Here is a 13,972-nt window from a genome sequence, read left to right as displayed (position 1 = left end):
GCAGTTTCACAGGTACATGCTCTGCATTAAAGAGATATATACTTGCACACATCCATATGTCCAGGGTTTCAGTACATTGGACCAAATTCTGCCTTGAATTATACTCCACCAACTTCAACAGAATTTCCAGAGTAAACAAAACTAGACCCATCACTGCTGCATAGCATACTTTATTCTCATTCCTTTCATTAATTTTCCTCCCATTTGGCCCCATTCTTAAAGTCCTTGGCAGGTAAAGAGTTAGGCCAATTATTTGGAAACAACTTTTATTTACTGATCCTCATTCGCTGTATAAATTACATAATGCAATCATGTCAGGTAAAAGAAGGATTTTTGCTAATATCTTATTTAAATACTAATTAAGAAGTAAGTTCTAAAGATGTATCTTTAGATACACTTTTATCACTGGTGCACTTGCAAAACATTTAAAAACTTTTATGGGGCACACAATCTTCTATTCCCTTCCGAGCAACTAATATTCATTTAGACACCACATTGGTCTTCTTTCCTTTCCACTTCGTGCCTGCTGTTTGCAAATTGATCCTTATGACTACAAATCCAAGGCAGTTACACATTGAAATTCATTGGAATGCCGCCAGACCTATTATTTGCAGGACTTTCTAGCTGCATAAATAAAATGTCAACTACCTGAATATACCAGGCATACCAAGCAGCATAGGAAGCCATCTGTAAAAGAGATGTAAAAAGAGCTCCACTATCTTATTAGGGAAAAATGATAGGTACAAGTGCAGTTTCAAGTAATTGACCCAGCAAAGAGCAGAAGTGCATAAATATACAGAAAAGCCAGCACATAAGTTCTTAATATAGATCTGATTAAATTTAGCTGGGACAATGAATTACAATAGATTAGTTTATGTCCATAACAAGTGTAATATTTTTCTTTGTACTTTGCAAATTCGGTCTTTCTGCAGATTTTTGCTTACACAGGTGCAAATTCCTTGAATCTGACACTGTTTCCTATCTCACTAGTGATCTTTGCCTTTTGCTTTGTACCCACCAGAAAGCTATACTCCTCTGCCATCTAGTGCTTTAAAGAAGTATATTTTATATGAACTAACAGCTCTTGCTGGCATAGCGTGTTCAATAAGAATACAGGAGGGCTGTGCAGAAACCCTTTATTAAAATTTCCTTGCTAAATGGGAGATTAAAGAGAAACTTAGTTTATCAGCCTCTATGGATATCATAATTGATCACCACCAGAGATCACCTCTATCACCGCAGATATTAGTAGAATACAAAATCGTTTAGCAACTGGCATTCTTGTGTTTTATGATGTTACATAATCTTCCTGGATCTTTCTAAAATATAAAATAAATTAATTTTTACATAAGATCATTATAGAGGAAAAGCATAATCAAATATAACGTGTATTTAATCATATGAAATTTTCAGACAAAACAGAATGGCTTTTTCAACTACTAGCAGCTTCCCAATGTATCAAAGTGAAGCTCCCAAGGTATGCCTTGGGGTACTTTTTGTTTTTAAACAAACATACTTTTTGTTTTAAAATGGATTTTGGAGTATAGCACTTGTAACAACTAGCATGCTTTTTGTTACCTTTACTTTACATTGTTTCAAAAGTGTATGTTTATATATTATCACTGTTGCAATCTGTACTTCTTTCAAAATTACACATAAACATTGTTTATTCCAAGTAACAGAGCATGCCACATATTGTAGAGGAATTCTGGACTTAACTATTATTTGTTAATAAAACGAAGCTATGAAAGTCAGCTTTCCTTTTCTTTTGAAAGGAACGTCATTCCCACTAAACTGTTCTGACTCTCATTGAAGACAATTCCTTTCTCAAAAAATTAACTGGTACTAGAACTGCACATACAAATCTTCAATATTTGTCAGTTCTAATTTTTCTTTTAGTGATCACAAATACCAGATATTTTACTTCCCCCCAGCCCAAATTACTCAGAAACCACTATGAAACATTACCAAGCATCTCCTTTTGTCCAGATTGCACAACTGCAGTACTAACATAAGCACTATGGCTGTCAAATGAATCATTACTTAACTGTGACCTGGCAAGTATCTTAAAATTTCTAGTGTTGACACAACCTAACTTCACTCATGTTTCATAAGAACTCTATTTGTAAAGCATCTTCATTGCTTCACTGATCCTGTAACTCGGTAAACTAATGCAATATACTACCAATTATAATTATTACTCCATTAGCAGAAAGCACATGTCCTCTCTCATAGAGAAAAATAATTTTCTTCTTTTCTTTAAATAATACTTCTGTTTTACTGAGAAATTAATTTATGACTCTCAACATCCCAGACTAATTTAGATTATTTCTCTACAGAAGCTTTGTCAAAAAAAAACCCCAACAAACAACTAAGACAGTAAGGTGTAACTGGTCCTATGATATATGGACAATGAAACAAAAAACCCCCACCTCTCCCTGAAATACAGACACACCTTTCCCTCTGGAAAAAATATCTGCCTTATTGCTTGGCTAACCTCACCTCCAACATGTCACTCTCATGCCATGCAGCTGTCAAAAGTAAGCTTTCCACTCCGCATCCTGCTTGCCACCTTTTTTTGGCTTCAGTTCTGAACAAGTGTAAAACAGATACAACTGGAATAAATCCTGGTTTGGACAAATCAAAAGAGCTTATATTGTTTGCTTGGACACTATCAATTAAATGGCATCAATTTACACTTAGCAGCTTTCATTGTTCCTTTAGACTACAGAAGAAATGTAACATCTCCACTAACATCTATTCCCACCAGTTATGTTTCAGAACATGGAATCCAGAGCAAGCAACACAGAAGTGCATCATTAAAGCACACACAAGCCCCATCCTTGAGCAGGCATAATTGGCTCACCCACATACAAACAAAGGCTATTCCAGAAAGTGTGTTCCTGTGTCCTTCACTTTCATGTTCCCATTCACAGTGCCACTTTTTGGACCCTCACACAAGCCAAGCTAGAGGGAGGTACCCACTAAACACCAAGCTGTAGAAAGCCAGGGATCAGTTCTCTGTAAGCATAGCTCCCCAAACAAGGCCAGCACAAGGAGCAGATACACTCAAGTGCCTAAGAGACACAGAGGCAACATAGCCAGGGTTAGGGGCACGCTTGCATTTTTTGGCAGGAAATAGCTGAGCCATAATATCCAACAGTACTGTTTATGTATGTAAGTCCCAACCTAAAATTCAAAACAGTCTTAAATGCAACAGTGAAAATCCCCAGCTAGATGCTGTAACCATACCACTGAAGTACCAATGGACATTAGAGGGCACAGCTGCCCTCTTTCTGCAGAAGACTCAAGACACGCAGGAACTGCTCACTGTTCTTTGCGGTTTTCCAAGCACACACAGACCACCCAGACTACTTAATGGCAATGGCTGCAAAGGATCAGCTTTGACTCTTCTCAAATCTACAGATTTTCCATCCAAAATTTTGATTTGCTACTTTGCCCAAGAAACCAAGGGCACTTTGAAGGGAGAAATCCAGGCAGATTCTGTAAGAGCCATGGAAATAACCAGACAACTGTATCTTTCCTTGTAAATATCTTTTGTATCTAATCCATATTGGGTTTGAACTTTATTCCCCCTCTCCCAAAAAGCAGCAGCCAAAATCAGAAAGCAGGCTTCCTTAAACTTAACATACTTTTCCCCCCTTTTTCCTTTGTTTTCCCTTTGTTACACAAGTGTTATTCACACCTAAAACCAGCATAGAACCATTAGCATACAAATTACTCAGTGTACTGTATGCAGAAGTCCAAACCCAATGCAGAACCTGATTTCTCTTCAACTGTTGGTGGCTATGATGTATCACTGAGACGTAATTCCCACTGCATGCTATAGAAACAACACCTGACGGCAAATTTCTATGGCATGACATGATTTCAAGCAGGCTTTCCAAAAGTTCATAGGGTTTCTGTATCAACACTGAATGAGGAAAACATTCTTTAAAATCATGATCTTTCCTGCTTTGGCAACTGGTTTTGTTAGCATTAGGTCTACAGCATTAATTTTGAACAAACCAAGACAGATGCTTCCTGGCTCTTTCAACGATCCGCTTGCCTTCATCTTTTTCTGTGGGCTTTTCTCCATCATAAAGGACTCTGTTGTCTCTACAGTTGGAGCACTAAATGGTCCTCGTTCCTTTTTACACATTTCCAGCCGTATCTGTTGAGTTTCTTCTTTGACCTTTGCATAACAGTAGCCACACAGGACATGTTTCTGTTTCAAGTTTCCACACTCAGGACAAACATCTATGTTCCTCTAAAAAAAGACAGTGGAAAGAGGAAATTATGTAATTTGAACAATGGAAATGAAAGACACAGGGAACAATCACAAACTACTAAAAATGTTAAATGAAATACGAGAAAAATTCAATTGTCTTTTCAAAATGTATTCTTCCTTGTAAAATATTTTTTCTGTAATGTATTGCTATGCCAAATGCTTACTACTAAAAATGGCCTATGAAGTCAATACCTAAATCATTATGCCTAATCTGGAAGAATAAAGACCTAACAACTCAGATGCACAGAAAGTACAGAACTTTTCCATTTATACTAGCTGTTTAGCTAAAATTCACATGTTGTTGGCTTACACCTGAACTGTCACTGTTTATTTAACCACAGACCACTGTCACGCATGATGAACGTACCTGTTACAAAGTATTCTGACGATTACAATGTCTCTTAAGTTTATTTATAAACAAATTCCAGAAAGCTTTTTCTGTTCAGTATTGACCACTGTAAGATGAACAATGATTAGCATAAATCTTACTCCAGCATGCTTACTTGCCATTAAGAAAATTACTTGCAGTGAGTAAGGTGGCAAGCCTGCAGAAATTTGGTGATTACCTTTACTTTTATAAGCTTAGGGGTGTTTCTTCACCTGCAGCGATTCACTTCAATGGTGTGCCGCGACTTTGGCGCCTCCATCCACAAGATGCTATCCAACAGGCTTGGTGCCTCATTACTTTCACTGGTGTCATTTACCGGTTGTGGAAGAAAAGCTGGAGCTTGGAGAGCTAGTGCTGGTCCTGAAGGAAAAAGAAAAGCTAATTCATTACAGGCAAGCCCCATTTTCGCCTGCAACCGCGGAAATAAGACACAGATGCAACTGACACTCCCAAAGTGAGGAGGTAAGAGCAGCCAGCGACGCTTCCCACCCTATCCCCTCACTATCCCCAGGGCGTGTGCTTTCCTGCTCCAGCCCCCCTGCCTCAGCCGTTAAACGGTAAAGATGAGTCCCGTGGCCCCGACACCGCCCTCCTTCAGGCGAGAGAACAGGCCGACACCTACCCCAGGGCGGGCTCTGGCTCCTGCAGAAACTCGGCAAGAGGCCATGTTCCAGCTGTCCCCAGCAGCGCTGAAGGAGACCACGAAGCCGCGGCAGGGGAGAAAAAAACATCACCTGAACCACTATAGCCCCTCAGAGCACCGCCAAAGCCTCAGAGGAGCACTGAGCATGCGCACCTGTCGCTGAGCCTTCTGGGAAACCGCGAGCCCGGCGCTCCTCGCAGCGCTGCAGGGACGCGGACCGGGACTTCAAGTCCCAGCATGCCCCTCGCTGCCAGGAGGGCGCGGCAGCGCAGGGGCACACCGAGGACTTCAACTCCCAGCATGCCTCACCGCATGCCTCTTGGCCAATCGCGCCCCTTGCTGGCCCGGCGCCGTTCCAGGCATGCTCCGCCGTTCGCCACCTTCTCGCCAATCAGCGGACGAGCTGTGTCCTCGTGCCGGAAGCGGGGGGAGCGGCTGCGCCTCCGCAACGGGGGCGGGAGCGGGGAGCAGAGCCTTCTAAAATGGCGGAGCGCGGCTACAGCTTCTCCCTCACTACGTTCAGGTACGCGGGGCGGTGGGAGAGAGCTGTAGGCCCGGGCTCTCGGCGGGCGGGCAGGCTGGCGGGGGAGGGCGGCGCACAGCCTCCGTGTGGAGCGCTTTCCGGCGGCGGGACGGAGCGGGGACTTTGCAGAGTCATCGTGGAGCCGGGCCTGCGAGCGTGGGGGGCCGCGGGGGTTGGGCGTGGGGAAAGCGGTGGGGAGCGGGCGGCTTCGTCTTCGCCTGAGGGGGGCATGCACCTTCCAGGGGGCTTCGTGAGCTGAACGGCCGCGGGCGCAAGTGGGGGCAGGGGCTGGAGTTGAGGTGAGAGTGCCGGGCCCGCCTCATCTCCACCGCTGACTTCGGGCCCAAGTGCGGCTGCTGCTCGTTGCTGTAAGTCACAGTCACTGTGGGGCAGCCTCAGGTCGGTCCCCTCACTGGTGGCGCCTGGTGCTTGGTGAAACAGTTTAGAGAACTTAGGGTTCCCTCCCCTCCCATGCTTTAGGCTGGGTCATAATTCTGAGCTAATTGGAAGTGCGTGGTGGTAGCTGAGCTATGGTATTTTGAGAGCTTGCTTCAGAATACACCTTGCAGACATGGGAATGAAAGAAGCCTACAGATGAGTTTTAACTAATTTATTTCCCTTCCTGCTGCCCTTTGCAGGCAGTGCTCACCTTGCACTTTATCTTGTGCACAGCCTGCATGTGGGATGATTGCATGCACAGAATGAATATGCTACTGGAGTGGTACCTATTGAAGTGTTGCTCTAATACATATGCTTAAGATTAATTCAGAGAAAAATACTTTCCATTCTTTTTTTGACTAACTATTAAGCTATCCAGAATTACATTATAGCTATACATAGAAAAACTGAATGCAAGAATCTTTGTGCTGTTTTAGGTAAAGCGTCCCCTTAATCTCAGAGGAGAGTAACGCTCTGTAATTGCGAAGTAGATTACAAAAGGCTTGTTGATGTTAAGCAATTGAAGCAGTGCACAATCTAAAATGAGGAAAAGAATCTTCTTAGTGGATGGATGCAGCTGAACACACTGCTTTACTTACATGGGTTGAATTCATTTGTTCTTGGAAATGGTTTCCTAGGGAATTACAAACATTTTGTACTGTATGGAAACAGTACGTGCTCTGAAACATGAAACCATTTGATTTTATACTCGCATGGAAGAGAATACACTTCTTTATGCTTTCCCTCATTCACCTGTTCCTTGTACTAATAATTATTTATTTTAGCTTGTACGTACTTTTAAAATATTTTGCTGATGTTTTGTATATTTTAATTACTGGCATAGAAAACTATGGCTATGGTTTGTTAGTGTTTTGTAGCAGAGAAGATAGAATTAATACTTTGTCACCTTTATACACTGTTTATTCAGTAATATAAATACTCAGTGTATAAGTAACTATACTAATTGATTATTGCTTGCTTGCTTTTTTCTAACTCTTCTAAGCACTGAATTATGTAACTTTCTATTTTACTTCTGCACCTATTAACAGCAGTGTCTCAAATACAGCCCGGAGAATAGATCCCACTTGCAAAATCACTTGTCCAGTGAATACTGCTCTGTGCTGTCCTTTTCCCTGGGGATCAAGAATGGACCCCTTGATCCCCCTCATTCTGAATGAGTCAGTTTGTTAGGCTGATACTGGCTGCTCTGTTCTGATGACTCTGCACCCATTACTAGAACAACACAGATCATTAAAACAAAATGCCCGCGGATGGAACGGGAGCTGTTTCTGTCTTGTGCCATTGACCTGGTCTGTGCTTATCAGGCAAAAAGAGTAGCTGTTTTCCTTGTATCTTTCAGCAGTGGGCATCACTGTCTTGAAAACTTCTGCAAATCATACCATGTGTATGTATGGTATATACCATACCAAATGTAATGCCATTTCAGTAGAAAGTCACGAGACACTTTGAAGATTTTCCCTACTGAGTGGAAAACTTGTTTAAAGTGGTGTAGTGCTGGAGAACAGACATGCCCTTCAACCTGCATCCCAGTCACTGCTCCTGATCTGAGACACATTAGCTTTCATCAGGATTGTAGGCAGGTGCTGTATGAGTATCCCAGTAGTACTGTGTGGCAGTGAGTTCTGTGCTGAACCGGTCTAGTTCCTTTAGAAACTGTTATGAATCTTCAGACTTGCAGGGTTTTAGTTGGTGGTTTGTTTTAAATCTGATTAGAATACGCTGATACTAGGTGTAAAGCAGCTTAGAGAAACAAGTTAGCATCAGAAAAGTCATGGGAAAGATTTGAGCATGTCAGAATTGTTTACTTTTGCATTTTCCTTTCTAGTCCCTCTGGAAAGCTTGTTCAGATTGAATATGCTTTAGCTGCAGTGGCTGCAGGAGCTCCATCGGTTGGGATTAAAGGTATGTTCAGAAAATAACTTCTTTAGCAAAGGATTCAGGATTCTGAGTATCGTTGGAGAGAACTAAAATAGTTTCGATGATGCACTGGGTCTTTGTTCATTTTGCCTTCTATTGCATATTTTTTTCTTTCAGTGGATTTTCATTTGTTATAGTGGGTTTAATTTTATTTTTTTTCTTCTGCAACTCAATAAGAGGGAAGGAAGCATAGAGCTTCATGCTAGGAGAAGAGAATTATGTGGGTGATTTTGGAGACACTCAACTGGTAGAAGTAGACATCTTTTTTTTTTTTTCTTTAATGTTCCTGTCTCTTAACTAAGTCCAACTGTGTGTCCATATATATAAAAATTACACAAAAAGTTAATTCAGCTGCTCAGTTATGAATATGTGCTTTAGAATCTTTAGAATGGGGTTTTGGGAGCTGTATGATTATTTAAAATTACAAACGAAGTGTTGAATGGATTCATCAAAGTATCTCTGTTTAATGTGGTTGTAAACTTGAAGGGTTTTTTAAAAAGGGAGAAGAAAAATTCTTTACAGTCAGATAAATTTATTCTGTGTTTTGAGTGCTTTCCATAATTTTAGTTTAATACTAAAAAGAATTTCAAAAATCTTGTTCCTTTCCAGCTGCAAATGGAGTGGTATTGGCAACTGAGAAGAAGCAGAAGTCTATCCTTTATGATGAAAGGAGTGTCCACAAAGTAGAACCAATTACCAAACATATAGGTTTAGTGTACAGCGGTATGGGTCCAGATTATAGGTATTACAAAATTTTGTTTGGTCACCATTTAGATACATTTTCATGCAAGAAATGTAAGAAACAGAAACAGATGGCAATTAGCTGTTTTGTTCTAAACATATGGCATAATATTATATTGTACTTCAATGTATATAAATTCCACTTTAAGTTTTTCCTTATAATTCAATACCTTGTCAAATAACCTTATATCTAAAGTGAGTAGGGAATGAACAGCAGTGTAATTCAACTGTAGTTTCAGTTTGAAGTATTTCAGAGATTACACGGTTGATAAAGATAACCCAGCACAGTCTGTGTTTTCTTACGTTGTTGTTATACCAGATATATCAACTCCTTAGGACAGTATTTATTACGAGTTTTCAGTTTGAGTTGTAACAACTAGTTGGAATTTCTTTGACGTGCTAATTTTGTCTTTGTTTTTAGAGTACTTGTGCACAGAGCTCGGAAGCTGGCCCAGCAATATTATTTGGTTTATCATGAGCCCATTCCAACAGCTCAGCTAGTACAGAGAATTGCTTCTGTGATGCAGGAGTACACACAATCTGGGTATGTAGTTTTCTGAATTTTGAAGTTTCTTAGAAAGATAACATTGAAATGTAATGCATAACAACTACCTAGCGATTCCATTTTTTTGTGTCAAAGAGGCAGTTAGTTTTTCAATGGAAAGAGTGTCCACAAAAAGCAGGCCGGCGAGAGGACTGCTGGCAGCAGGTGAGATAGGGTCTTCATATCTTGCAAACACACATCAGACCAGGCAGCGTGCTTTTGGATTTGTACTGTTGGTTGCCTAGTCAGTCATTCCTGATCACAGCTCTGGGCTGGAGGGAAGGTTAATGCATCCAAAATAATTCAGTCACCTTTGGGTTTCACTGAATGAATTTCACACAACAGCTGTGTTTTTTCAGTTTGAGGGTTTTTTTTTTGCTTGTAGTGGTGTTCGTCCGTTTGGTGTATCACTGCTAATATGTGGCTGGAATGAAGGGCGGCCCTATTTATTTCAGTCAGATCCATCCGTAAGTATCTTACGTTTGTAAATTCTGCTGCTTTTATAAAACATCTAAATCGTTATATGTGCTCCTGAAATACTTTCTGTGTAAGAATGCAGGGCTAGAACAAAAGATCCCTTAACATCAGAAGTCAGAATGAGCCATTTCAGTAGGTGCTTGGAGCAAGCCTGGATCTGTAGGTGCCTACATGTTCCTGTCCTGTTTGAGGGATGGCATCTGTTTTTGCAGGGTATCACCACCCTTTTTCATGCCTTCCCACTTAGTTGGTAGTGCCAGTAAGAGTGGCACTGCAGGTGCAGCAGGTACCAGGAAAAAAAATTGACTGCTTATGCTGCTCAAATAGTCATTCCCTAAACTGGGTGGAAGCTATGCCAAATTCTGTTGCATTGTGAAATCTAATGCATATGCTTTAAATTAACCACTGTAATTAAATACTAAGTGACTTGCACTGCATATCTGAAAAACTATCCTTTGATGCATGTATGAGTTGTAATGCTTTACATCTGACAGAAAATGTGGTTATTGTAGTGATCATTGATAAGCTTCAGAAATTTGAATTGTTACCTGGTGCTGAAATGTAAAAAGCAAAATGCAGGTGCCCTGTGTAAGGCAGCTTGATTGAGGCATAGAGCTGCTGATGGCCTTCATGCCAGAGGAAAGAAGTGGTGGCTAAATAGCCTAGTAGTACCTAAGATAAATCAGATGGCTGATTTGGAGCAAGTTGTTTACAGTACTTAATCTTAAAAAAAATATAAGGGGTGAACCTGAGGAAAGATCTGACTGTGTTCATTCTCAAGGGCAAACGTACTATTTCTGTTTAAGTAATCCCAAATCAAAACTATGCTAATAACTTACTAAATTAATTTTTCAAAGTAGTGAGAGGATGAAAACAGGTGGAACCCTGTACAAATGTTTTGTAAATTTTCACAACATATGTTTCCATATCAAATTAGTCTGAATGTGATCCAAAACAGTCTCCTATATTCTCTGAACATTGTGTGTTCATAATTGCTTCCATACTTTTTACCAAGTAACTGAATACATGTCTGACCAAGTCACGCAGAACAATTCAATGGATTATTGCTTTTACAGGGAGCTTACTTTGCATGGAAAGCAACAGCGATGGGCAAAAACTACGTCAATGGGAAAACATTCCTTGAGAAAAGGTAATATATTTGATACTTGTCGGGAAGGATACTCTGTTTTGTTCAGGTTCCATGTTAAAACTGCAAAAAAATGCACACTTTTAAAACTTTGTTCTGATAATCTTAAAATACTTAAGATAAGATGCTTCCAGTTTCTTATTTATACATGCACAGGAAATCTGTTGTATTTAAACTCAAACTTCTGTGTTTATAGAGAATTATTTCAGTGCAATAAACACTATATTAAACATACTTGCAAAAATATTGTTCTGTACAGTAGTGACACTTTTCAGATTTCAAATATATTATTCAAATAACGTTGGCTATTAATTTCACAGTGCTTACAAATAATATTTGTATAAGAAATAGAAGATTTTAGTAGTGTTTGGGTTTTTAGAAACTCCAGGTTTATTAGGATTTGGAAACATAGTTGTCCCATGAACTTCTAATTACAGATACAATGAAGATCTGGAGCTTGAAGATGCCATTCATACAGCTATCTTAACACTAAAGGTTAGCAAAATACTTGAGAAGTAAGTTCATTACTCTTATGACATCACTGATATGATTCACTGAACAGTTTTTTCTTTAATAGGAGAGCTTTGAAGGGCAAATGACAGAAGACAACATTGAAGTCGGCATCTGTAATGAAGCTGGTTTTAGGAGGCTAACTCCAACTGAGGTTAAGGACTACTTGGCTGCAATAGCCTAGTAGAAACCAGCAAGACTGTGTGATTCACACAAAGGTCTTTTTAATTTTGGCTACTTAAATGTTTTTGTTTGCAGTTTTTGCATATGTATTTGTACATGGTTTGTCTGAGAGATTTTTTAAATATCATGGATGCAAATGCAACAGTCCTAATACATGGAATCTTATTACAGGTAATTCCCTTGATACATGGAATCTTTGTACACAAAATGCTGTACAAAATGTAAAATTATAATGACAGCTTGAAAAAGGCTAAAGAATAAAATTTGAAGGCCACAGTTCTGGGGGAAGGTGTGTCTGTGTCTCTCTAATCACAGCTTGTTTATCTGCAAAAAGCTGAGACTTCAGTATCTTTATTGTTGAGGAAACAGAATCTTCCACATACAGCCATGATAAACTCATGTTAGACCTTCTTTTAAAGAATTTAAATGTTGAGTGGACAGGATAATTTTTTCACTTTGGAATATTGTTTAAATGTTAAGTAACTTCCAAAACCGGTGTTATCTGGTGTTACAGATCATGTACTTTCACAAAGAGGCAGAACCATTTCAGTGTGACCTGTCATCTATCTACTGGAGCATCTCTGCTCTGTCTTTGTGTCTCAAGAACTTGTTTTCTACTGCGTTATTTTTGTGGCCCTAGAAATCGCACTTTTCCAACCCTGAAATATTGTTAGAAATAATGGAAGTAATAACTGAAAACTAAATGTATTTATCACAGTCAATAAAAATTCAACAGGAGTTACAAAGCAAGATGAGAATATATAATGTAATTACTTTATCCCTTGAATTGTGCTGAAGTATTTTCCAACTTGCAAGGTAACTCTAAAGGTGCAGTAATGAACAGAACACTTAATGTGTGGGTGTTTGTATCAATACATTTGTTACATGTGTAGAGTAATTCAGGCTATATTGATACACAAAACTTACTGCAAAAGAAACAGAATAAATATATGTACTATTTTCAGCAGAAATCTGTTTTGTAAAAGCAGGCTTTTAACAGTTCTACTGTTTGCTGATTTTATTTTCTTTTAAAGCAGTCAATAATGAACTGGGAGTAATAGCTGGATCACTCTGCTTGTAGTTAAGGTTAAGCAGGTATGGGAGCAGCCTGACAGGTTACATGGTAGCCAGCTGTAGTTATGTAGTTAGTCTGTAGTAAGCAGTGTGTAAGCTAATTGATCTGTTCTTTTCAGTGTCTGTTGTCTGATGTTTTATGTTACAATTAGATAAATAAGAATTTCTGACACTTGCCATAAATGAAGTTTTTTTCTTAATGTCAGAAATAAAAGCTATGTCCAAACAATGCATTAAGATACACTCCAGATCACTTTTCGAGTATTTTACTCTGAAAACCAGTTCATGCTCTGATTCTTCTAGAGAAACAACTAGGAGTTGAAACTGGAGAATTTTATATTGCTACATCTTCAATTTAGAAAATTTATACCCATTTGTTTTTTAATGCTATATAAATATTTAAAGGAGTTTTCTATATGAGAAAATGTAGGTTATGTACTTCAGAAAATGGTTATGTCAATTGCTTAGAATAGTAACTACATTGTATCTAGTACTTAAAGGGAGCCTTTAAACTGCAAGGAACTAATTTACATCTCTATTCAAAATCCTTGGGATTTAAGTAAATAGTAATTTTAATTTGGAAATGTATTTCTCACTTCAGCAGTGAGAGATACTAGTGCAATGAAGTAACAAACTGATGTTGCGGTCATTTTCAAAAAGTGCAGTTCTTTTTTTAGCTATACGATGCTAGCTTTGTATTTTATAAAATCACTGCATGAAGTGTGGCAGGTGGGGAATAAAGCTGACAAATACAGTTCATTTATGAGAAACAACAAATTACAAAAGCTTGATTACTTCAGCTGGCCATCAAGTAGGACTTCGCCTTGTTTATCTTGTTCCTAATGCAGTCTGCTGGAAAAAGAGACACTGGTCACTTAAAGGAGGTAATGTTCTTGATTTGCATCTTGATCTGCTAGGAGGAACTCAGGGCAGGAACGCTTAAGAGAACAGAATTTCCTTGGGCTTTATTTAACTAGTAGGATCGGGATCTGGGAGCAGTATCACTATGCCATGCGGTTCATTCTTTCAGTAGGTTCCAATACGACAAAAGGAAGAAGTGCAGGTTTGTACTTGA

At 39.2% G+C, this 13,972-nt stretch overlaps 2 protein-coding genes across 2 annotated transcripts; one reads left to right on the top strand and one right to left on the bottom strand.

The window, feature by feature from the left end:
* Positions 1-249: 249 nt before the first annotated feature.
* MRPL32 (mitochondrial ribosomal protein L32) lies at positions 250-5,533 on the bottom strand. Its single transcript, XM_027780420.2, is given in 4 exon segments — positions 250-4,109; positions 4,112-4,270; positions 4,858-5,039; positions 5,302-5,533. Coding segments are annotated over 4 exon segments (546 nt in total). The 5' UTR covers positions 5,411-5,533; the 3' UTR covers positions 250-4,013.
* Positions 5,534-5,727: 194 nt separating this feature from the next.
* Positions 5,728-12,099, top strand: PSMA2 (proteasome 20S subunit alpha 2). Its single transcript, XM_005232954.4, has 8 exons — positions 5,728-5,845; positions 8,130-8,206; positions 8,831-8,963; positions 9,384-9,506; positions 9,892-9,973; positions 11,060-11,133; positions 11,568-11,625; positions 11,708-12,099. Exons 1-8 carry the CDS (start codon positions 5,805-5,807, stop codon positions 11,822-11,824), a joined length of 705 nt encoding a protein of 234 aa, XP_005233011.1. The 5' UTR covers positions 5,728-5,804; the 3' UTR covers positions 11,825-12,099.
* The last annotated feature ends 1,873 nt before the right edge of the window (positions 12,100-13,972 follow it).

The sequence above is a fragment of the Falco peregrinus genome, chromosome 5 (genome assembly GCF_023634155.1).
Source record: "Falco peregrinus isolate bFalPer1 chromosome 5, bFalPer1.pri, whole genome shotgun sequence".
NCBI lineage: Eukaryota > Metazoa > Chordata > Aves > Falconiformes > Falconidae > Falco > Falco peregrinus.
Note: the sequence above shows the minus strand (reverse complement) of the source record. Positions and strands in the feature narration are given on the sequence as shown.